Source organism: Lipophrys pholis, assembly GCF_963383615.2.
Source record: "Lipophrys pholis genome assembly, chromosome: 13".
Taxonomy (NCBI): domain Eukaryota; kingdom Metazoa; phylum Chordata; class Actinopteri; order Blenniiformes; family Blenniidae; genus Lipophrys; species Lipophrys pholis.
In genome coordinates, this window is record NC_137632.1 from 23,584,323 (window position 1) to 23,609,178 (window position 24,856).

The 24,856-nt window shown below is 43.1% G+C and overlaps 3 protein-coding genes across 3 annotated transcripts; 1 reads left to right on the forward strand and 2 right to left on the reverse strand.

Annotated features, from left to right (window-relative positions):
* Positions 1–383: 383 nt before the first annotated feature.
* On the reverse strand, positions 384–7,626 carry cnot9 (CCR4-NOT transcription complex subunit 9). Its single transcript, XM_080478250.1, has 8 exons — positions 6,492–7,626; positions 4,919–5,104; positions 4,727–4,842; positions 4,515–4,624; positions 4,320–4,429; positions 2,991–3,089; positions 2,821–2,912; positions 384–1,336 (listed from the first exon to the last, which is right to left on the reverse strand). The coding sequence occupies exons 1-8, from the start codon at positions 6,507–6,509 to the stop codon at positions 1,168–1,170; spliced, it is 900 nt and encodes a 299-aa protein (XP_080334376.1). The 5' UTR covers positions 6,510–7,626; the 3' UTR covers positions 384–1,167.
* Positions 6,973–20,113, forward strand: usp37 (ubiquitin specific peptidase 37). Its single transcript, XM_080478249.1, has 24 exons — positions 6,973–7,123; positions 8,644–8,874; positions 9,887–10,037; positions 11,526–11,611; positions 11,699–11,832; positions 11,918–11,995; positions 12,330–12,418; positions 12,525–12,618; positions 12,704–12,856; positions 12,947–13,078; positions 13,645–13,768; positions 14,210–14,439; positions 14,518–14,635; positions 14,714–14,793; positions 14,930–15,094; positions 15,938–15,991; positions 16,100–16,247; positions 16,331–16,547; positions 17,453–17,619; positions 17,736–17,796; positions 17,940–18,058; positions 18,351–18,420; positions 19,267–19,405; positions 19,511–20,113. The coding sequence occupies exons 2-24, from the start codon at positions 8,701–8,703 to the stop codon at positions 19,596–19,598; spliced, it is 2,871 nt and encodes a 956-aa protein (XP_080334375.1). The 5' UTR covers positions 6,973–7,123; positions 8,644–8,700; the 3' UTR covers positions 19,599–20,113.
* Positions 20,114–20,638: 525 nt separating this feature from the next.
* ybey (ybeY metalloendoribonuclease) lies at positions 20,639–24,650 on the reverse strand. Its single transcript, XM_080478251.1, has 4 exons — positions 24,075–24,650; positions 23,009–23,140; positions 22,781–22,849; positions 20,639–20,928 (listed from the first exon to the last, which is right to left on the reverse strand). Exons 1-4 carry the CDS (start codon positions 24,282–24,284, stop codon positions 20,833–20,835), a joined length of 507 nt encoding a protein of 168 aa, XP_080334377.1. The 5' UTR covers positions 24,285–24,650; the 3' UTR covers positions 20,639–20,832.
* Between the last annotated feature and the right edge of the window lie 206 nt (positions 24,651–24,856).

Genomic DNA, 24,856 nt, shown 5'->3' on the forward strand with positions numbered 1-24,856 from the left:
GATTAAAAGGATCATCGTCATACTTGTGCGTACACACGTGCAGCCGACTACATGCTCATCTTATAATATATGCGCAATAGATTGTAGCTTAGCTTTCCGTTGTAAGAAAACCGATTACATCGTGCGAGTTCACAGGATGAGGCCACACAACCGTTTCCAGCTACGAGACATTGAAGGAAACGTTTGCAAAGTACTTTTTATCAGTCCGTCTGCAGCCGCCAGACAGACAAGATGAAAGCAAAATTCAGTACCCAAGTCTCAAAAAAAGAAACCCGCCAGCTTAAGAGTTGTACGTTACCATCGACGTATTCAAATGAGGCCCCACAACTAAACAGAAACGCCAGTCAACTACGTTTGGTATTGGTCAATAAATCCAATGAGTTGAGTGGAAAACAGTTTATTTGTGAAACACTTCAAACAACTCCAGCCCAGCTCCTGAGATTGAACCCAGAACAAACTTTTGTTTTTGTACAAATATCCAAAGAAAAAACAAAACAAAAACTATGCCAGTGAAATATGCAAGAATCCAGAGAAACGCACCGTCGCATGTAACTGCAGAAGATCAGTGCACAGACACCTGGAAAAATAAAGATTAAAAAGTGTGAAATGTGTGAAGCCAGAAGCATCAGAAGTGTCCGTGTCTGCTGGAATGTTGCAGAAAGAGAGAGGGAGGGAGCAGAGATCAGAGCACAGGCAGATTTTCAAAGGGCTGATATCGACAGGCGGTTCTGGTTTGGATTCGAGTTACAAATGTTCTCAACTGTGGCAACACACATTTCATAGGTTCAAAATAAAAATAAAAAAAAATTCCAAAAAAACCTATTTGCTCCTGATTGCTTACAGTTTAAAAATTACTGGCATTCTGATAGTAAACCATGACACGTCCTTCATAAAATCTTTTACCAGGTTTGAGGAGGGAGAGTTCTTGTCTACAGTGAATATCAGCCTAAGCTTTGAAAACCTGGAGTCTCAGCTCTTAAAAGAACAGAAGATTCCCAGAAAATTCCAAGAAATGAACCTAAAAAAAAAAAAAAAAAAAAAAGACAAAAACAACAACAAAAAAACAAAAACTAAACGATCCTCCTTGAATTTAGAGTCGGCGGACAGTCTTAGCGCCACGTTTGGCCATGGAGAACTTGCAGCCGGTGAGCCCGTTTCATTCTGTGGTCACTGAGGAGCCAGCGGGATGCCTCGAGCGTCGGTGACCTGCCCCTCCTGCAGGTTCTTCACCAGCTGAGCCAGCCAGCGCTTGGTGGTGGTGTCGTCCTTCAGCACCTGGGCGAAGGTGCTGTCCTTCAGCTGGTCAGGCAGACACTGACGCAGCGCCTCACGAGCTCTGAGGGAGAGACCAACACAGGTCAGGAAGCTGTGTGCCAAAGACTTGTCACCCTGTACAGCGACTGCACCATTTCAATTCAGACGCCACACGCAGTCCAACTTTATCTTGAGTGGACGACACAGGTGAAAGAGCCACAATAACCTATAAAGCTTTTCTTTGTTGCGACGCTGCGTATGCGTAATAAAATGTAGAGATCATCACAAAACCAAACAATTGCTACTGAAAATGCCTACAACCTCAGCATGAAGCCATTTTTAATGGAATCTTCTGGTGCAATGTACAATGACATGTTTAAAAAAATATATATATAAAAATTCTCATAGCTGTTGCATTACTGTTAAAAAAAATAAAATAAATCACCCTGACCGCATGGCTCTGAGGCAAATGCTAGTTTGCCATCTTTTATGGCAGCATCACTGAAATCTCAGCGTTGGGTCCACTACTAAGAAACGCATTATGGCCCATCAATATACAGGAAGAAGCTTTCACAGAAGAGTTACTATTGTCGATTACAGAGGATCTCCTCCTCCACTCACTCCAAGCGCAGTTGAGAGTGCAAGCGCCTTTCAACAACATGCTTTCTGATTATTGACGACACTTTGTTATGGTGAGAATCTATAAAACGGTGATTCCTTGGGTAATTGATCTCTTCACAAACAGGCAGTCAAAAATACTTTTTGAAGAGTATTTCATGGGTTAACAATTCTACCAGATACCTTTTATAAAAAAATAAAAAAAATAAAAAAAACCTAGCGTGTTCAATCTATTGATAATTTAAGTTGTGGGAAATTTTAAACCTACATTTTGGTCAGATTCTTGCAAGTTAAATTTGATTTAATAAAGAAAAACATTCAGTAAGAAGTTATAAACTCTCATTAGGTACAACTGCTGTTCAGAGTTACTTATAAAGTTTCACTAAAAAGGCTCAGAGTAATCAATTCTAATAAACTAATCATCCTGTCACAGTTCACATTTTAAAATCACATTTCCTAAATAGTATCTATAAAGGGAGGAACGAGTGACTTTCAAAGTCGAAGAAGCGAAACGTTCTGTAAATAAATTTTAAAAAGAAATTTATACAAAACCTAAAAATCCTTCACAAGTAGCACCGATTCAAGAGGTCACAACTTTTGTCTTCCGTTAGTGATCAAGTTATTATGAGTTTGAAAGAAACTAGAATAAATGACATTAAATGTACAGCAATACAAACTTAATTAGCTTTAAAAATAAAAGAATTTGGTTGAGTTTTGAACGGATAGTAGTGTTGAAAATGTGATTTTATTTTGACTGGACAAAACGAGAAATAAAAGATCGGTGTCACAGCTCAGGATTGTTTCAAAGTACAGCTTATTCATCATTTAAAAACTCAAATCCTCCAGGCTACAAAGTTTTCAATGAATGCAATCTGGTTGATTGATGTCACAGCTCCCCCTAGTGGCAAGGGCTCCTTCCAGTCAACTCAGTCCTTCCCTGCGCCCTACCTGAGGTTGTCCGACAGGCGAAGGTAGCAGCGAACGACGTGCTTGAGCAGACGAGCTGAAGGTTCTTTGGAGAGCTGCAGCACCATTTTACCCTGCGGGGTGAAAGACGAGCACGTCAGTGAAGCGGGAGACTCCGTAACCGATCGGCGGATCAACTGAGGGACACTTACGAGGATCATGGCCACGTGGGAGAATCGCTCATAAGTCTGACAGATGTAGGCCAGTCCTGTGTCGTCCAGCAGGATCTTCTGCAAGATGAAAGTAGCAACCTGAAAAAAACAGGAGAACGTTAAGGCACACAGTACGAGTCATGACACGGTGTACAGTGGGGTTGGGATTAAGTCTAAAAAGAAACTGCTGGTTTAACTTAAGTTCCCTTTGAGTAAATTTGAATTTCAAGCTGTTGATTAAATGTCGACTGGTAGAAGTGAGGAAGTATGGAGCAGATTGGCTCCATTGAGTGAATAGCCATTTTTAAACCCATCACTGTTCCAAATTTGAGTCAAAGGGATTAAAAACGGCATAAACAGGGGAATAAATAAGTGAAGAATGTTGTAAAGATAAAATTAAATAACTTAAGCCAATGTTTACTCAAAAGTCTGTGCAAATATTGTTTTAAGTCCTGATTTAAAAGAACAAGTCAATGTCTTTTAGCAGGTTAAGAGTTTCTATTCTGACTAACGAGAGAAGGTTCAAGAGGTTGGCTGCGGGGCGAAGCAACGAGCAGCAACCCCGCGACAAACTCCTGGTGACGAGGGAGCCGAACACCAAGACAAAGTTCATTTTACCGGGAAGCCTATCTCCCTACTCTAAAATAGTCAAGGCCAAATTTAGTATCCTTTTCTGGGCCAGAGGCCTCACTCATAAGCTGAGAAGTTTAGCCATTCCAGTGGAACCAGGCTCAGGTGTGGATCGAGCATTTCATCGGGATAGTGAATTCATCTCTTGGTCAGAACAGCCAAGATTCAATTACAACAATCTGGAAGGAGGAAAACTGATCGGGGACGTCTGGTCTTTTCTATTCCTGGACACCAACTGGGCCCCAAGTTGATTAAGAAGATAAAAAAGGTGACACTTATCAAGTTTGAGTACATTTAATTCAAAAAAAAATATATATATGCATGACCTGTAAAGAGGAGTCTGTTTCTGTTAGGGTTGTCTTTAGGAGTGGCGAGTTTCATTTCATTAGCTACAATGAAGGATTCCAAGTCTTCTCAATGTGTTAAACAAAACAGCAAGACAGTCGGGTCTGTAAATGAGAACTGGTTCTCAAACATTTTACCTGACAATACAAACTAATAATAAACTAAAGACTGAATATATCCATCAGTATGCTCATCCTGTGTATCGTGCCAGAATATAAATGAATATTTCTTATTACGCAGGTCATCGAGTAATTTGTCCCAATCTAAAAGGCAGAATCAAAAAACACAATTTTTGTGACGTCAGCCTCCCTGTGATCTGAAAACCTAATTTATAGATACAGATCAAAAAAGTACCGTCTTTGAGAGTTCACTGCCGGACTCCATGATTCGCAGACACAGCGGGATGATTTCAGTGGTGAGGAGGAAGTTAATCACTTCCTGCTCATCAGTTTTGACCAAGGCACCTGGAGCAAAGACGAGATCCATGAAGACAAAACACACTTTGGAAACGATGCTCAGGCAAAATGTTAAACCAGCTGAATTGTTCACCGATGACTCCGAGGCTGGTGAGGCGCAGGTACTCGAAGGGGCGCGTTTTGCTCACAGTGTGCAGGAAGGGGTAAAGGAAGAGAGGGATGTGCGCTGCGAGGAAAGCAGACCTGGTGAGGAGAGAGGTTGACGTGAGAAATTCACGGGTTAGTACATCAAAGTCAAATTTAATAAGAACCATTTCAAACTGTTCTGTAAACTTCCAGCTGTACCTGGTCTCCGGGTGGGAGGCGACGCATTGCAGGAGCGCCAGAGCATTACACACTCTGTTAGACTGGTGAGCTGTGAGTGTAGGTGGGTTTATAGAGGGGTAGATGTTGACTATTTCCTAAAATAAACAAGAAAGTAATCAGTTAAAAGCACAAGGACCCACAGGATCAAGGGGGGCGGAGGAAAGAACGAACCTGTAAAAGAGCAGCGATGGTGCCGCAGGAGTGCCAGAGCATCGGAGCCAGGTCCGGCACAGATTCGCGTTTTTTGCTCAGCTCCAACAGGGCATTTTCTCTGGTTTCTGGACTGGACAACTCGTTGATCCATTGATAGATCTTCTCCCGGTCTACTTGGGCCAGAGCTGTGACGTTACTTACAGCCTAGAAAATGAACATTTCAGTCAACCAATGTCCTGGATGTGGTCGTATGAGATTAGTTCACAAAGAAGTTGATCAAATCGTACTGTTCAAAGTAGAACTCTATCAGTTTGTGATAATGCTTTCACAAAGTGTGCATTCATACAACATACAAGGTTCACGACAACTGCTGTGGCAAAGATGGAACAGTTCATCTTATTCACATTGTCATATGTATAGATTGTGATACTTTAGGGCAACTTATTTAAATGGAATATGAGGAAACCCAAAGAGAAACCCCATGAAGTGAATAGTTTCAATCAGAAGTAGGAATTCCCCTTTTTATTCAACAGTACCACAAGTTGTTGAACTCCAAAGAGAAGCCCTGGAAAATTCATCAATGGAGAAAAAAACTAAACAAGCTCAAACCAGCATCTACAAACACACCAATGTCACATGTGCAAATAAGAATCTTCTGGTAGTTGCCAAGCACAACGCTGTGATACAGAGCATACTTTTGAGCGTTCAGTGATTACTTTATTCTGGCCTTTGTTTGCGTGCCAAGCACATCTGATTCAAGCCTCCGAGAACAGTCTGATAAGTGGGTGAGTAGCAGACCAATATGTGGGATTGCGGTCCTGAGTAGATGGCATTGTTAGAGTAACTTTGCAGCCATTGGAGCCTTCAGTACAGTTAGCATACTCATGTTAATAGCACTTGGGCCAGACAGCAACAAGGTCTGGGCTCAAATACCAGCAGAGGCCTTTGTGTGTGGAGTTTGCATGTTCTCGTGTGTTTGGGTTCCCTCCCATTATTGCAGTTTCCAAAAACATGCACGAGAGGTTAATTTGTGACTCTAAATTGCTCCTAGGTGTGAATGCTGAAGTCTATCTCAGTGTTTGTCCTGTGACGGATTGGTGACCTGTCCAGGGTGTATCCTGCCCTCAGCCATAGTGAGGTGAGAATGGCTCCAGCACAACCAAGGTTGTCTGGATATAGATGGTTTGCTCCTGTACAACCAATGGAGTTCACGTCTACAGACGTCTGGAAAGCCATCTGGGTCTTTTAACGACCTGACGTTTCACGGTTGGGTTGCCGTGATTCCCTGGATCCTTCCAGATGACCAGAGACTACCAGAGCTGCGTGCACCTTCAGAAAGTGACTTCATCAAATGACTGGGAGGTGTGTAGTTCAGGTACAAACTCATCAAGGCTGCGGTGATCAAAACAAGTCGAGATGAATGTAGGGAGAAGATTTGAATCATGAATCTTCTCTAAACTGAAAAGAACCATTAAATCTGCAACACAAACGTCTTCACTTAGCCAGAGTCGCTAAACGGACACAAAGCGGGGACTGCAAGTGAAGACGGCTGGAAAGGTCGGAGCAGCATTTACTGGTATCATTTACTCACCGCTCCCGTGGCCAGCATTATCCGGAGCTCTTTCTCGTTGTCCGCGTGTTGTTAAAAAACAAACAAAAAAAAACAAAAACTACTTGAACCAACTACAGTTTGAAGGAGTGAACTAACTGGCCGGCGGTATAACCAAGTGAGCAAAACAAACACACACACACGGCACAGGAAGCTAACCCGAGTTAGCCACTTAAGACACAAATTCAATCCTGGACGCAAGGTAATCAACTGCAACGACAATGAAGCGACTAAGAGAACACAGTCCACGAAACGAGCAGAGAAATAAGTCGTCTATCTCATCTCTAAGCGAACAACCGTGCGAAGCATTCTTTAAAAGCGGAGGGTCTCCGAGCGACTTTCTGATTGACGGGCAACGGTGCTAGCTTATATACGCGCTCGCGGTAAACGTCGCGAGAAGTGGGCCGTGAAGTCTCGCCCGTCATTTCCGTGGTAAATTTTCACATTCCCGCCATCATCGCGCAGCGTCGCGAGGCGTCGTGTGCGGCTCCTGTCAACAACATAAATACCGGAGAGCGTCTGGATGCCGGCAAAGCTGACGTTCTGTCCCCGGAGGACCTACACAAGCTGTGAGCTCTGTTAGGAGTCCGAAGATCGGCTCGTGTCACGGACAGGTGAGGAGGCGCGCGCTGAAAATCAAGCCGCGGCATGTTTTTCATCCCCCAAATTACAATCAGGCAAATTAGCCTGTTAGCTCGCTCCCGCTAGCCCCGCTAGCCGAGATGCTAACGTCGGCCTCCTGCGTCCATTCAGAGGAGGAGACGACGTTACCCGCGTCCTGCGCGTCCGCTCAAACTCGCCTCCCAACTTCTCCGGTTCTGGACGTCTGTGCGACCGTCTCGTCTCTCTCGGGTGCCGTGAACTTCAAGCTCGCAGCTCCCGACGAGCGGCTGGTTGTCAGTGTGCTTGCGCGCCTCTGCATCATCTGTGCTGCTGCGGCCACTGAGTCCCCCATCAGGCTAGTTAGCAAACACCGACTGTCAGTGGTACCGTTAGCCAACTGATCGCTTAGTTTTGGAAGTTTAATAAACGTTAACCCGGTTGTGTTGAGCCTCTCGTGCTGCTGGCTGCTGCGCCAACTCGCGTCTCGTCGGGTTTCTGTCGAACTTGGAAGTTTGTTGTGACTTTTAATGGCATGACGACTGTGTGCAGCGTGTTGGCGCAAACCATCAACCCAAACTGTGTGGAAGGTCGATTTTTACTGTGTTTTCTTTTTCTCACGACTTCCCATATATTCATTAAACGCGGTTACAATATTGTATACGATACTGACACCGGCCACGATTGGAAGATGTCTGCAGTGGACACCGCTTCAAGTCCCACTGACCATCTGACCTCACTGAGGTTTTATGCACCTGTCATACAAGGACAATCACAGCTATTCTGAGGCTGCACTATATTATGTATTGCACATTTTAGGGGGATAGTGGACGTTCCATGGGTAAATTGTATGATACTGCACATTTCAGGGGTAAATTGTATTATATATTGCACATTTTATAGCTATAGTGCACATTTAAGGGGTATATTGTAAATTTCAGGGGTGAATTGTAATATGTATTGCACATTAAAGGGGTGTAGTGCGCATTTCAGGTGTAAGTTTTATTATATATTGCACATTTCAGTGTCAATTGTATTACATATTGCACATTTCAAAGCTATGTTGCACATTTCAGGTGTTTAATGCATTGCACATTTTGGGGGAATATTGTGTTGGCTATTGCACATTTCAGTTGTTTAACTTCTTTCAAAATCTTGTTGCAGTGTTTCTTGCCTGCATTCTCTATTTTCCTGTTTTTATTCTATTGCGGGTGATATATTTTGTCTGTTTAGTATTTTATCTCTCTCTCTCTCTCTCTCTCTCTCTCTCTCTCTCTCTCTCTCTCTTTTTTTCTGGGGTACATATGTTGACACCGTAGTATGGCAAGTGAGACCAAATTTCTATTACACTGTGCCTTGTATTTACAGAAGAATTGACAAAGTTCACTTTGCCAAAATGAAAGTGACAGTAACCACATTGCGATTTCATTTACAGAGTGTTTCATTGACAGCACATTAGATATAGTGCTCTATATTTACTTTTCATAAAACTGTGATTGCAGTCTGTTGACAAATTATTTTTTTTCCTGTTTAGGATTTGTTTGATCACAAGTCCCAGCCTTTCCGCATTGCACTGACTGGAAAGAAAGCCATGGCGACCGTAGTGCCCAAACTGTCCAGCGGAGGCACTGTGAGGATCCGTCTCACCAGCATAGACCTGGGCACCACCCGGTGGAAAGAGGGGACTTTTGAGATTTTGGAGAAAGACAACAAAGTCAACCTGTGTATTAGGTTCAACTGTGGGGGATCCGCTAAAACTTTCCAGGTACTTTGTGCTTGTATGTATATATTTTGTTCACACTTTCGTAGTAAACTATTGTGTGACTACTTTTTTGACTCAAGTGTTGTGTCCTAATTTGGCACCATTTTATATAGGTAAGTAAGCTTAGCAGGTAGAAGAGTTGGCTCATTAATCATGATTTACTGTATTAACTTGTAGGCTTGTTCTTGGAGGAACTAAAGAATTAAAAATCCTCCGATGGGTCAGCCAAAGGCAGGTGCTAGTCAGATCCATCTCCATCAGGAGAGACGAAGTCTACAGCACAGATTAACTAAGGAATTATTCTTGTGTATCAAAACATGAATGTCTGAGAAGTATGGCATTCAAGGCCCTGTTTACATACTGCACACAGGACTGTTTTATCCTAAATTTTACTTGTAGAGGGCAGAAAACCCCATTTTGGAGTTTGTGTACATCACAAGGTTTCTCAAGGTTTTCTCAAGTTTTGCCAGGTTTAGTCTCATATTCATTAAAATGTATTTATTGCAGATTACTCACTGCAGACCAATAAATGTAAGTTGTAGAGATACAAGTTGGTCATTAAAATTAATTACAGATGGGATTTTTTGGCCAGTTTTTTTACATCTTTTTTTTTCTTCGGCGGCCCTCACTCCAATGTTGGGCTTCTAAATTTCCTCTCAGCTATCAAAACTTTGAGAAACACTGGTTTACATGTTCAGCCCATTCACCTAACATTAGTTATGTTGATTCTAGCAATCTTATTGAATTCAATAGTTTTGAAAAATGTTTGTAACTTCTTTAAAAGCTAAAGTTGTATTTGTTTCATTTAAACAAATGTGTTTAATTGAAGACTTAAAGTTTCTAATATTGAATTTTATTAGCAGTCCCACTTTGTGTGTATTATTATTTCATACAGTATATTGCCACTAGGGGTAAAACACCATAATCAGAATTCACTGTATGGAAATGTTAGACGTGAAAAAAAACCAAAGACGACAAACTTTGTGACGATAACGGCTTGTTTTGTTGCCTTCAGCTGAACCAGAATGTGAAGAACATCACCCAGTATCCAAACCGGATCATTCTGACGCTGAAGGACAACAGTGTGATCATCTTGGATAAGATGAATCCGCCTCTCACACAGAAGACCAAGGAATACCTGGAGAAGCTCAAGCAGGGAAAAGCAGGTGTGTGCACAGCTTCTCAGTTCACGGAAAAACAAGAGAACCTTTATGTCCACTCACTTGGATCATCCTGATTCATTTTCTGAGTTGAGCTGCTGCAGGCCGTAGGTCACAGCCGGCAGGGTCTCACACTACTTTGACTTATCGATTCCCTCAGTGCAAACACAGTGCTCATTAAGAACATCACCATGTGAATGAATAGATATTTCAATATGTTTGGAGTTTAAATGTTGTGCAAAAGTGTAAAACTTCAGGAATTTGTTTTTCAGCATTAATTTGTGAATAAATGTGATCCGACCGACTTTGTGACAACGGCACAAACATATACAGGCACAAAGTGCTTAACCTAATACCACACTATTATATTTTATGTCTTATGTAACATACACATTAAAATATGCACAGTGGGGAACAGTGAAAGCCAAAAAAAGGTAATTGGAGTCGGGACTGAAACGAGGCCAGGCCGTGGTTGTTTGTCTATTTTGTGGATTTATTTTCTACTTGATATTATGAAACCAAATAATACTAATCATTATATTGTGTTGCGCTTTCAAACTGAAGAGTTACTTCTAACCTTGAATCGGGAGTTGTCATTAGATGGAAAGACAAAAGCTTGGGTGGCACTTCTCTTGTTTATCTCTCTGAAAAAAGGCCATCAAGCTTTTTATTTGACTATGCAAACTACTGCCTGTTTTGACGTCATGTTGACGGTCGGGGAGCAGTCCCTCTCTACATGTTGAGTCTGTTCATTTTTAATTGATAACAAATTTATTGTCGCAACAATTCTCGTTTTTTTAAAGGAAGAAGTGGCTTCCAGGTAGGTAGAACCAATAGATGCTTGGCTGTTTGTCCTATGTTTGTATTGGCCATGTGACACTGCGTCACGCTACCATCACAGTATAACAGTGCTCTGTTATGACACTACGCCTTTAATAGACGTGTGGCAGCAGCTCAAGTTAGCAATAGTAGGAAGTGTTCGCTACAGACATTTTAAGATCAAAGTTGAAAACTCAACTCGACTCAAATAGGAACAGCTCAAATGCATATTTATGATAAAGATTGTGGCAGCATTCAGTCACTAAGAAATCCAGCTTATGTTCCCTTAAGGGATGATATATTTATTTAGAAAATGTTGGTTTCTCTTTACAGTTGATTCTCCTCCAGCTGAACAACAACAACAACCATGAGTTTTAAACAAACCAACATTTATTACATTTACTTTTATCATCGTCCAGCTTGTGCTGGTCTGATACACAATTATCTTCACTTCAATGTTTCTTATCGTAAATAAATAATTGGATAAAACAATTGTTTTGTGTGTCCTCCTTTGAGGTCAGACTGACAGATCAGAAGAACGACGCTATGAGCTGTTTGCTGGCAGCATGCAACAGCTGTGCTTTTTTTTTTTTTTTTTTTTTAAACTTGTTGTTAACCTCTTTGTTATTCCTTTGTCGTTCATTCTTTATTTTTTAATTTTTTTTATTTTTCCAGTTTTGAAGTCGCATGGAAGTGCAAACCTCAGTGTTCTTGGTAGCCGCCCTGTGAAAAACGAGAGCAGCCCATCCGGAGAGAGGCAGGTGAGAAGGAACTGGAAACCAAAACGAGATGAACTCTTCACACATTCAGGCGACGGTGCTCTTCACTTTCTCCTCTCAAATTTTCAGACTTCCAACGTGTTCCAGACGACACCGCGGCGGCAGAGTGCAGAAGGCCGCGAGGAATCAACCCCACGGAAGCCGCTGGGCAGCCCGAGCAGAGCAGCCTCCACCCCGACTCGCTCTGGACTCTCTGAAAACAGGTTGGGAGCATGTTGAGCACAGCGCCTTTCCTACAATTTTGGCCAGCGGGTGGCTTCTGAAGGGTTCATTCTTGTTTTATTTCAGGAGCGAGAAGAGAAAAAGACGGCTCAACTCTGAAAGTGACCTGGCTGAGGACTACCCCAAAGAAAATGACTCCTCGAGGTAACAGCGCTCCACACAGTCTTGTGAACTTACAATGGAATCAGTGGTTATCTATGTTGTACATTGTTTACTACTTCATTGTAAGATGAATTAGATGGTGCATTTTAAGATGTATGCATGTGTTTTTTTGAAGCACCACCTAATGGCCTCTGAGAAGGGTTACGGACCCCCTCGCAGATCTATTTACCAAAACATTACACTGATGGATACACTCGTTACTGGTTTACATGACAACGTTTCATGATAAAACGTATTGTTTTTGTGTTTTTGTATTAGTTTTAGTGTGCTGGTTTCCTCTGTCAGGTAACCACTAGCATCCATTCCTTTTTTTCAGTAACAACAAGGCCACTTCAGACCCTTCCAGGAAGTTTCTGTTGAGCTGCAAAGAAAAGCTGAAGCAGACGGAGGAGAACAGGACCTCAGGTAATCTTGGACATCACACCTCAGTCGCGGCACCATCCGTGGTTTGTTTATACACACACACAGCGTTTCATGCTTCAACTTACTGTTCCTTTCGGCCCGTGTGCAGCTCCTCTGGGTTCGACTCCACTGCAGCCATCCTCGTTTTACGGCAGCCGATCTGTGACTAAAGACTACGGTCAGAGCCACTCTTTCCTGGACAGGTGAGTGTGTGAGGCCTTGATGGGTTAAGAAAGAAATGCAACACTGTTCATCCTGTGGTGAGCGACCATGTATCTTTCCCTCCAGGCCGTCCTCTGCGCAGACGCCCACAGCCAAGAGAAGCCTCATGCTCCCCAACCACTCCACTCCCTTCAAGAAGGTGCGGCCCTCTCTGGACTACGGAGGCTGGAACAAACAGAGACCGTCGACTCTGGTGCAGCCCCAGGCTCCTCTGCAAGGGTAAGAAGTCCAACAGACCACAGTAAACATGGTCGCATGTATTTTAGTCAAACCGCTCATCTGCCACGTTTTTCCCTCCGAAACGTGCAGATTCTCCAACCTGGGTAACACGTGCTACATGAATGCAATCCTGCAGTCGCTCTTCAGCCTCCCTTCCTTCTCCAACGACATGCTGAAGCAGAGCTTCCCCTGGAAGAAGGTCCCCATCAACGCTCTGCTCAGGTACTTATTGTTGCTTGGTCAACACAGATGCAAAGGGAAGCACCATGCTGCATGGCATGTACAAAGAGTTATCATTTGTTATCCTCCACGAAAATGTATTCTTCTCCACAAGTCAGCTTCATTATAAATAAAATAGAATTGCCCAGAAAGAACAGGAAATGGCACAAAAAGACAGAATACCCTTTTGTCCGATAGATGCCTCTTTTGCAACACGATCCTGGTGTTTTAAAGAAATCTTTGTAAAATTAGGCCGCAGTAACAACAGCAGTCCATCAAGACACTCCTTTCATTCATTCAGTACATCACTGATCCAGTGTAAAGTCAAGGAGGCTTAAATCTGACCAGCTGACATTGGACAAGTGAAGCAGTGACCAGATTTCACATCACAGAGTTAACGTCGTCAACCAAGCACACGCTCAAATCCAGTGCTGCTTCAGGGTCAGAGGCAGATGTGACAACTTCAGAGCCATTTCCCTAAAATAAAAAGTATACTTTATTGGTTTCCTAAGTCATGGTGTGATGATGGTCATTTAAATTACTCTTTGCATGTCGATTGTGTTATGCAGGCGCTTCGCTCACCTCATGGCCAAGAAGGACGTCGGCTGTCCAGAAACTAAAAAGGACCTTTTGAGAAAAGTCAAGAGTGCCATCTCCTCCACAGCTGAGCGCTTCTCTGGGAACATGCAGAATGTGAGTTCTCCTTTCCCAATATGCTGCTTAAAGTTAAAGATTTACTTTTTTTTTTTTTTTTTTATGTCTAATGGAGCGTCACTCATCAGTGAAATCTAAAATAACTTAAACTCATGTATCTGCTGTCTTTCCTCTCGCTTTATTGCGTTAAAAGCTTGCGCTGAAAAAATTAATGGCACAGCGTGTGAGTTTTCACCGGTAAATTAACTATAATGGCATCAGATTCTAGGATACTTACTGAAAGATCAGCTCTCTGAAGGCTGACGCCAAACTTTAATTTTCCACCAAAATCTTTGTTTGGAAAACCAGTTTTCATATAACAACCAAAGCCACTTGGACAATATTAACTTTTTCTAATTTAGTTACTTCCACATATTAATTGTTGTTCTGTTGACGAATTTTTAAGTAAATAAGTAATTTTCATTCAAACTTGTTTTCCAGGACGCTCACGAGTTCCTGAGTCAGTGTTTGGACCAGCTGAAGGACGACGTGGAGAAGATCAACAAAAGCTGGGCGAACGACGCCGCTTCCTGCGAGAGCAGTCAGGACGGACCCACGTCGTCGGCAGGAAAGGTCGAGCCCGGGGAAGAGGTGGACACCACTCGCATCTACACCTGCCCCGTGGCCGTCAACATGGAGTTCGAGGTGCAGCACACGATCACATGCAAAGGGTGAGGCTTTTCTTCAGACTTTGAATCTATGGGTAGCGGGAGGAAAGCACAGTGTTGTGATCCAGTGTGGCGTTTCAGCTGTGGGGAGGTCGTGACGAAGCGGGAGCAGTTCAATGACCTGTCCATCGACCTGCCGCGTAGGAAGAAAACTCTGCCACTTCGCTCCATCCAGGATTCTCTAGATCTCTTTTTTCGGGTAAGTCTTTTCCAGTCATCATCAGCCTCGGACCGTCTGGATTCCAGTGTGACTACAGGGACTTACTTTCTTTTGCAGATGGAAGAGATCGAATATTCATGTGAAAAATGTTGTGGGAAAGCAGCAACTGTTACGCATAAATTCAGCAAGTTACCCAGGTATCTGCACGGATAAAGTTCATGCGTAACAAAGATGATGGAAGTTACAGATGCAGGCTTGCATTGCATTTTCATACATATATATATATATATATATAGTCTTGACTGTTATGCTTCTTCTCTCCTCTCCCTGCAGAGTTCTCATCCTCCACCTGAAGCGCTACAGTTTTAACGCTCAGCTGTCTCTGAACAGCAAGCTGGGCCAGCAGGTGGTGATCCCCCGATACCTCACCCTGCTATCCCACTGCACCGAATCCACACGAAACCCCATCGGCCTCGGCTGGAGCTCCCAAGCATCTGCGTAAGCAATCTCAACCAACCCCAAACGCCACGCCACTGAAAGCTCGTAAACTCAGTGGAATATTGACAAATAACACAATCAAAAGATTTGATTAATTTATGATGGATACAACCCACTTACTCAAGTCTGTCTATTTAAACTGAGCCACATTCATTTGTGGGATGAGCAGCAGTCTTAACAGAAATACTGAAGCTTTATTTCTTTCTCTTTGTGCTGATTTACACATAATCTGAACTGTCTAGATCTGGGGTGTCAAACTCATTTCAGTTCAGGGCCCACATACAGAACAATTTAATTTTAGTGGGCCGGACTGGTGGAATAGGGCCTCGATAACCTTTAATTTTAAAGATTTTCTTTGTTGTGCCGCAGAGTAAGCGTGATGACAATGTCTATATTTTCATTAAACCAAACAACCGGCACAGGAAATGACTGCAATCTCAACATAAAACCAATTTTAATGAAACCTTCTGGTGCAAAATACAGTGAAATGTAAAAAAACAAACAAAAGGAAACTGCTCCCATAGCTGTTGCATTATGGGTGATTTTACAAACTCGCCCAGACAGCATGGCTTTGAGACTGAGTTTACAAACCTTCATGGCTGCATCACTGATATCTCAGCTTGGGGCTCAGTTTTGTGTGGCGTCTGCTACTCTTAAGAAATTTGTTTAAAAAATAATTTTTTTTTAAATCCATGTTTTCTCTAAAATGTTTACAATTTGTTGGTGGTTTTGGTCCACGAGCCTTATGTTTGACCCCCCTGGTCTATTGCTTTCAAGAAGTGATGATTTATGAGGATCTGCTGAAACTCAGACTTCCAATGGTTTTCTTGGTTTGTCTCAAAGGTCCCGAACACTAAAAACATCACATTCTGTCAACTCCTCCGCCGCACCACTTCGGTGAGTCCCGTTCATTCTTATCTTCATGTTTGCCAAAGTTTTTCTTGAGGATGCTTCAACTTCCTGCTTCCTGTTTTTCCCCTCACCCTCTTTGATGACTGTGCGCAGAAGGATCGGCGGAAAAGTCGCCAACTTCAGCTCCACCTCGATCCTCGTCGACTCGGACTGTGAAGAGGAGCCTTACCGGAAGGTCAACGTGAGCCGCAAGCGACGCCTCAGCACCTGCCTGCCCGATGACGACGACCGACCAGAAGAGGTGAGATTCTGAGTGCGCGGTAAATTTCTGAGGCCTGCCTCGGTTTTCTGCCGCCGTTGTGATGGTTTTCTCCGTGTTCACAGAGGGCAGCGACTATTAATTCATCGGACTTTGGAGGCATAAACGATGACGAGATGCTGGCGGCCGTGCTGGAGATGAGCCGTCAGGAAGCCGGGATGCTGTCGTCGTCCCGGCCGGAGGACGAGTCCACCTGCAGTCCCGACACGGGCTTCGTCGATGCAGATCACGACCTGGCTTATCACGCAGATCTGATTGAAACGGACAGCAAGCAGCCTGCAGGTGAGCCGGCTTCACGGGGTGAACACATCAGATGGGAGAATTTTAAATGGCATTTAAAGGCTTTCCTATGTTGGAAATGGAGACTAACAGTGAGAATTTTTTGAGAAATATAGGTATTTATAAAGGTGTCAGAGAACACAATATTGTAAAAGTATTGTTCGACAATGAGATGAAAACTACTACATGAATCACGTGTGCTACTAGATCTACTTCGGCTCACTCTCCTCTTCTCCAGTTAGGTTTGCAGCACTGCCACCTAGTGGCCCAACGGTGCAAGTACATGTATTTCTTAGAAAATGTGGGGTACTGTTGGAGGTTTGCAGTAGGGATGCATCTATACCAGTATCAAGTATTGGGTCTGATACTGTAAAAGATCCCAGATACAAGTGCTTGTATAGGCCAATAGCTAAAGGTTAGTACTTGTACTTTAATAAGGTGATATTGTTGCGTCTCTAGTTAACAGGGAACTGATATAAAAGTAGATGTGGGTTTTTGGGGGATTTATGTAGATTTTTTTCCTTTTCTTTAGTTCTCTTGGATTGTGATTTGAAACTGCAGAATGCAACTTTGCAATTTATGTAGATTTTTCAGAAGGCTACTCCTTCCCTGTGATATCCATCATTAAAGCAGCTAAAGGGAGGATTGTTTGTTAGAAGCAATGCAGTAGTGGGAAATGTAATTCTTTTACATTTCTGTGGGTTAACTGCATATTTGAAGTGATAAAAAGTCAAAAAAAATGACGGAAAGACAATCTGATACTTGATGGTAAGCCTTCAAAGTTGTGGAGTGAGCAGATGCAGATGAAACGTCTTCCTGACCTTGTTTCACTCTGACGGTTTGACCACTGATAGCAGTCGTTCAGGTTAATGGCAGGAAAATAAAGGTTGTTTTCTTTTTCCCTGCAGATGTACTGAATTCCCTGGAGTTGACGATGGATGAGAACAAGGAGAACCAGACTCCGGAGGGTTCGCAGCAGCAAGGGGAGCTGGAATGGATGCAGCAGTACAGTCTGGACAAGGAGAGAGAAGATCAGGAGCTGCAGCAGGCGCTGGCCCAGAGCCTGCAGGAGCATGTAAGGCCACAAACATCAGTGGTTCCCTGCAGTCGTCTTAAGAACGATCAAATGCCACTTAAGCGGGACGTCCAGCTGCAGGTGGTGATCTGTTGCCTTTATCTCACCCTGCTCAGGAAGCCCAGGAGATGAGAGAGGACGATGATCTGAAGAGAGCCACTGAGCTCAGCCTGCAAGGTAACACTGACGTCTGAAGCCCTGAGACTGGGAGGAAAAACCCAAACGGTTTACTTCAGTGTGATCTGGGCTTCTGGAGATGTTGGCGTACCGATTCTCTGCTGTTTCTCGCTAATCATAAATAAATATTTATCCCTTTACAGAGTTTAACAACTCTCTGCCCGAGCTGCTGTGCTCCGACGACGACTCGGGAACGTGCGAAGACGTGCTGGACATGGAGTACACTGACACCGAGGCGGAGAACCTGAAGAGGAACGCCGAGGTACTTTGTCATGTTTCTGGTTTTCATGAGCGTTTCTCAACCCTGGAAATCCTTCAGTGAACGTCTGGAACCAGACACACAAAGTAGAGTCTCACGAACCTTGAACTCGGTGTATTTGTAAAAAGTCTGCAGTGGTAGCAACAGATTCACACTTAAACCTGACTGGTTTTGTTTGAACCACACGAAAAGTCGTGTTATCCACATTACTACCAAGATTTATGATGTTCAGCATTTTCAGTCGTCTTGTTTTGTTCTGTGAAGGTTTGACCTTTGATGTTCTCTTCATCCCCAGACCGGAGACCTGCCCAACTCCTTCAGGCTCATCAGCGTGGTCAGTCACATCGGGAGCAGCTCCTCCTCTGGTCAGCACTTCATTCAATCTAATGAAATTATTCTTTTATATGTTGATAATTAAACAAATAAGAGAACAACGAACAAACTGGAGACTTCTCTCATGTTGAAATAAATGTATTTACAGTAGATTTGAAGGGACCAGGAGTCTGATTAAAACCTTTATGACCAAAAGAGCCATTTTCGCAATTTTCCACTAAATAAAATTTGTCTGAAACACAAAACATGTAAATTCTTTAAAAATTTGCAATACAAAGATTTTGGCTTCAAAAAAGTGTCCTGTGTACAATTTAGATATATTATTATATTTTTAGGTCTTTCAGCTTTATTTATTTATTTATTTATTTATTTAAAGTTTTTTTCATAGATTTTCCCACTCCAACAATTTTCTGCATCTTGATTATATTTCAGCTGCTTTAGCTATTTAACTATTTATAGCTGCTGTGCATTTCCTCCTGGTGAAAACAGTTTTAGGTTCATAAGACCTTTTTTTTCCTCTCCTCCTTTACTTATTTTTCCATTTTTTCCTTTTGTCTTATTTTTCCGCTTGTAGTTTATTCTTTTTGTCTTTTAGCTTTTCTTTCTATTTTTCTCTTTTCTTTTCCTCGGGGGGGAGAAACCCTCTCCGTTATAGCAGATTTAATCATTTTGGTTAAACTATTGTTACTGTTTTTTTTTTTTTTTTTACCTGCTTAATTTGTGGTATACAAATAGAATAAAAATGTACCGGTAAGCCAACCGTTAAAAATCATTTTCTGAAAATGTCATGGAGCCACTCCAGAGGAGCTGAGCCGCAGGTTTGGGTCGCAGTGTTGGGTCGCCTTGCGCCTGTATTTACTGGACTGTGTGACCTCCAGGACATTACATCAGCGACGTGTTCGACATGAAGAAGCAGTCGTGGCTGACGTTCAACGACCTGGACGTGTCCCGCACGCAGGAAGCGACCGTGCAGAGGGACCGCGACCGCAGCGGCTACATCTTCTTCTACATGCACACGTGAGTCTGCCGAGCAAACGGAGTGAAGTCGGAGCTTCTGGTGAATCCTGAGCGGAGTCTGAGTCTCTCTCTCTCTCTCTGTCTTTCTTTCTTTCTTTCTTTCAGGGACGTGTTCGAGCAGCTGTCGGAGATGGAGCGATCGGGGGCCAGCGGCGCCTCGGATGCAGCGAGGAACGTCCTGCAGCCGCTCTGAGCCTTCCCGTCAACTACTGACCACCGTCCCGTCGTGCTCGTTTCTCCTCTTCGAGTCACTAAGAGGCAAACTAAAGAGTCTCCTCCGCCTGTCGAGGCTCAACTATTCCTTTTGTTTTTGTCATGATTTTAATCAGCCGTTTTGTAAAGTTTCTTCTGTCCTTTGGTTCCTTGATCCACTTCTTTGAAACAAACCTTCGCCAGGAGACACTGGAGCTCCGTGGATTGTATGTTTGCATACCCTTTATTTCACCCATATGGACTAAATAAAGAAATATTCTACGTTGGAATATAAGCTATTCTAGAGTTAGAGGGTTGTTGTATTTAGCGGGTACATTTGGTGCAATATGTTTGTGTTGCGGTGCAGAGCAGACTCTTCGACGTCGCTTTCTGTGCTCCACCTGCCTCTTGTGCGTGTGTTTGAACGCAAAACAAACAAAAAAAAAAAAGTTCCTGAGCTTTCTTAAAGTCTCGCTATGAGTTTGGGATTTTTGACGGCGTGCCTCCCAAAAGATTAAAAAAAAAAAAAAAAAAAACTTTTATAAATGTGTATACAAGCTTTACTTTAAAAGTCGCACAACCTTGTTGGTTTTTTTTTTTTTATGTTTTGTGTAAGTTAGAATCTCCCTTATAAAAGCCAACAGATTTTTCTATTTATTGCAGCATTGGGTTGATAGTGACTAGATCACCACGAAAGCTCAACGTTTTGCCTTTTTTTTTTTTTTTCTTCTTCTTTCACCGTCTTAAGGCCAGTATACAGTATTTAGACCTCCGCGAGACATTTTGCTTCTAGAGATGGGAGTCCGCGCCAGTTGGCTCCGTCAACGGTTCCTCGCCGACACGTTGTTCCTCTTCTTAACGTCCGCGATCACTTAGCGAGTTTCCCAAGTGCTGCGCTTTCTCCCGAGAAGCATCCTGTCCCGAGTGCAGTGTCGAGAGGGTAGAGATGTTCATGTGACGTGAGAACGAATGGCTTTTTCTACCCTTCATACACAACTTGACTCTTCCTAAAGCAAATTTTAATAAAAAATACTACAGTGAAACGAGCTTTTTCTTCTTTATTTGAATCACAAACACTTTGCGCCAGTGTCCGCAGCTGATCTAAAGCCCCTCCAAAGTGCTGAGTTGGTGCAGCCCGCGGGCTCCGTCGCGTGATCCACGGCGCCGAGCCGAAGGGGCTCCAAGGTGCTCGCGCAGCTTCAAGCGTCACAGGGGAAGTTGTGGTTCTGTCCGTGTCACCTGTCCTGACTGCACTTCTTCATCAGAGGCTCCAGGTGTCGTCCCGTCAGTCGGTTGTACTCACTCAGGATGTAGTTCTCCCGCTGCAGCATCTGCAGCAAAGTCAAACATGGTGAGGTCATCCGAGGCAGCAACGATAACTCGCAATAAGGACTTTAAAGATCTTTTATGTCACGTGTCAAACTCGTGGGCCGGCTTACTTGAAATTCATGACAACCAAAAGTTACTATAAACTGTATTTATTGAAATGCATGCAGACTTTGTGCCCATCAATACGACGTCCTGCCTTAAAGGAGACATATCATGCTTTTAAATCCTTCCTTTTTACATATAAATCATACAGTTGTGGTCTATATAAAGCGGAACTGCAATGCTTGGGTCTGAATTCCTCATTATTAGAGCTCCACGGGCCCCTTTTCTACCCCTTTTCTGATGTGCTTCTGAGAGCAACTCGTTTTGGGGCGGTCTCTTCAAATGCAAATGAGACACTTCATACCCCTCCTCCTCTCCAGGTTGCAGAGGTGACACTCGGTTCAACGCCACCCTGTTCGGCCATCTTTGTAGTTTGATAGAACAGATACAATTATCTAGCGGCGCAGAAACTTTATATTCTCACATTATTTACAAAATGTCAACAACGGAAGATTTGTCCATCCAGCCATACATGTTGGAGCCAGAGTCGGACCCGGCGGAGCGAGATGAAAATGACGATGATGCACCTGCAGAACAACGTCTTCATATGGATGTAACGCAATGGTGTGTTACTATATTTACACTAACTTCTCCATCCATGCCCACTACTACAATACTGCCTGTATTACAACGACTATTTACCACAGAAGTTACATTATAATCTAAAACGAGCACACAGCGCTAACATATGAAGACGGTGCAACTGCTAATGCTAACAAAACAATGACAGGGACGTCTTATCATCACACTTTTTAGCGTTATATACAGCTTACCGAAGTGCTCTGTTCGTCGTCTCCATAGATAGAAGGAACTGACCGCTCAATCAGACCAAGTCTTTCGGCAAATCCTTCTTTATACTGGCGGAGGTTGCTGAAGCAGTCGTCCTTAAAGTGCTTCGCGCACACAAAAATGACCTTACCCACAGATGTGGGTACATTTCTGTGAAAAATAAAACTCAACCAGGCACTTCGAAAAGGTTCTGATGCTGGGAGACGGTGTAACGAAGCTTGTGGGTTACTACATCCAACAACCGAACATTTCGACTTATCCTCTCGTAACTTCGGCACCCTTAGGTTGGACTACAAAATCGCAGCGAGAAACAAAAATGGCGGATTGCTCGAAGTGTCGATGTCCTAATTTGGCAGTTCCGCCGGGAATACTATGACGTCATTGTTCAAAAAACGTAATAGAGAATAGAAAAATCGAAACGGATCGCAAAATATGACCAAAACAGAATATAAAGATATCAACGGAGCACCTGAAGAGACTACTTTGAACTTTTCTGTACTTCTAAACACTCTAAATATACAACAACATGCATTTAAGGGCTAAAAAAGTGGATTTAGCATGATATGTCCCCTTTAATATTGCAATTGTTCCATCTTCTCGTGAGTGAGTTGAAACTATGGCGGCCCAGAAGGGTCCTCGCAAATGCGCAGCGGGCGGAAAAACAGGCTTGGTTTCCGAGGGACAATATTTTCAGACGGACTATTTTGATTGCTAGACTTTAATGGAGCATAAGTAAAACGCTGCTGATTGAGGATAATGATTAATATCGTTTGTCACCGTGATATTTTCATAAAAACTAGTCCGTCAGCCTTTTGTTGTGTTGTGACGTTGAACCTTCTGGGCCACCATATGAAAGGGATCGGCTAAAATGAAAACTTCAATGCAGAGGGAAGTAAATTAAACGAGAGACAATATTCTCACCGAGTAAGCTTTCCCATTTAGTCATGCAAAGGTGTCACAAACCTCGGTCCACTCTTCCTCTGTCTCGTGCCTGTATCCCAGCAGGTGGCAGATTCCGTGTGCAGTGACGACCTGAAACCAGGAGAGAAGTTACGACTGGACATGGAAAAAGAAACGTGTCTTATACATGAGGATGACTTGATGTGGGAGCTCATCCTCATCAAACTGTCTCATCCCCCGATCTGCATCTGAATGAAGAAAAGCTGATGTGTTTATACTGCAGCTGCTCACAGTGAGAGCACCGTGCAGGTCCAGCTTCTGCTCCTGACACTGCTTCATCACAAACTCCACGCCGAGAAAGATGTCCCCGAGGTTCAGTTCGTCTCTGTGGAGCGGACACGGCAGCTTCCCGGGCCTCAAATCCTGGAGACAAGAAGAAAGCAATAAAGTTGAAAAGATAACCTCACCTCAAAATACACAGAGTACATATAAAGCACATACAATAGATGAATGATAACACAAAGCTCTGAGAACTAATTTAAGCACAGCGATAGCAATACATTTATTTTCCTCTTCTCTTGTGTGTAACATATTATTCATCTATTCTGTGCAATGACGATTTAGTATATTTCTAATCATTACCAACATTATCATGCAAGAATGTAAAATTATTTAGTTTTAATAATGCTGTGAATATGATTATTGTTATGATGACTTATCAACGACCACTTGCTGCTGCAACAATGCAAATTTTCCCAATTGTTTGGGAAATAAAAGGTTATCCCATCTTAACTTATAAAATTATTTCTAGTTAAAATGTATTTATTTTTTTTTCAAGAACGTCGATTGCAAGATTAAGAATTTTGGGTAATAATCTGTCGACATGAATTATAAGAAGGCAGAAGACAGGGTTTTCAATTTATGCATCACAGCATGGCGATATTTTGCAATTTCTCAAGATGAGACGTCAGTAGAATCATGATCCAAACACATGCTGTACATATATTTTGTGAGTAGTGTGATCTGCCTCTTGTTTCACTTGCAGTCAGACTGAACCACTCCAAGAATTAAGAAGCCAATAATAACCCATCATATAAGGCTTCCCTATCCATCCAGCCCACACACATTCACGCCTTCACACAATTGTGTATCGCCAGTGGCAGATTGGTGGTTAACTCGGTTGATGGTTCAAACACTGCAAGATCAGACAAATTACAAATAAATAGATAACTGAAAAGTCAATCTATAAACTTTATACATTTAAATTGTGCAAAACCTTAAGTGTGTACTGTGTGCATTAACACAGCAGCACGTGGACTCTGTCAGCCTCTGTCTAACCATTAAAAAGCGTGTTTACCTCGTAGAATGGAAACGACAGGACATCCGTGGGCACGTTCTTTTTCCTATAGGTGTTATTGATCTGCTGGATCTTGCGATTGTCCACGCAGACGATGCCCAGGTCGAACTTCTGGACGCCCAGGATGTGTCGCAGCGTGTCAATGTCTTTGCGCAGCCTGGCGCGGCGCAGCGGCACCACCTTCTGGAGGTTCCGCAGCACGACTCCCATAGCAAAACTCCACGTTAAAGACACTCGAGCGGGCCGTCCCGGTGGTGTCGTGGCATGGATTATAGATTACACCACAAATCCAGTCCAGATTACTCCACGGATGTTCGCGATGCCCGGATAACGGTGTTGCTGGTTCCCGGGGCTGCGAGGTTCAATCATTCAGAGCAGGCGGAATTCAAGGTGACACACATCGTTTCACGAAACAAACGATATTTCACCTTTTCCGAGATGTGTGTATGCGGTTATACAGTCGGCATAAAAATAACATATTCTGGTATTTATGGCGGATACTCGCTTGCCTTATCGGGACCTGCAGTTGTGGCGCTGACAGCAGAGGAACTGATTATTTTATCGTGACAGGGGACCGAGAAAAGTGTCGGACCGGTGTTTAAGATCAACTCGTTTCCCTGATAACTGGTGACTTACTTCCTCCGTTGCTGCGTGTGAATACAGACGTTAAACACAGACTTACAAAAGGTGCGACACTTTGAAACTTTTACTGTGGACACGTTCGGTTTTCTCTCCGGGTTTTTAAACAACTGCTTTTATAAAACCGCCGCTAAATCAAATCG

Bases quoted from the DNA above. Each gene is read 5' to 3' on its own strand.
- cnot9 (XM_080478250.1), bottom strand. The intron at 4,843-4,918 runs GTTCGTTCTTTC...TGTTTATTTTAG, and splicing joins CCATCGCTGCTCTTTTACAG to GAAATAGTCAACATCTACCC. The intron at 2,913-2,990 runs GTAAGTGTCCCT...TTCACCCCGCAG, and splicing joins CCCACGTGGCCATGATCCTC to GGTAAAATGGTGCTGCAGCT.
- usp37 (XM_080478249.1), top strand. From the start codon at position 8,701: ATGGCGACCGTAGTGCCCAAACTGTCCAGCGGAGGCACTGTGAGGATC. The intron at 11,612-11,698 runs GTGAGAAGGAAC...TCAAATTTTCAG, and splicing joins GCCCATCCGGAGAGAGGCAG to ACTTCCAACGTGTTCCAGAC. The intron at 13,769-14,209 runs GTGAGTTCTCCT...CTTGTTTTCCAG, and splicing joins TCTCTGGGAACATGCAGAAT to GACGCTCACGAGTTCCTGAG.
- ybey (XM_080478251.1), bottom strand. From the start codon at position 24,284: ATGGGAGTCGTGCTGCGGAACCTCCAGAAGGTGGTGCCGCTGCGCCGC. The intron at 22,850-23,008 runs GTGAGCAGCTGC...TCCTGGTTTCAG, and splicing joins ACCTGCACGGTGCTCTCACT to GTCGTCACTGCACACGGAAT. The intron at 20,929-22,780 runs GTTTGTGACACC...ACTTTGCTGCAG, and splicing joins CAGAGGAAGAGTGGACCGAG to ATGCTGCAGCGGGAGAACTA.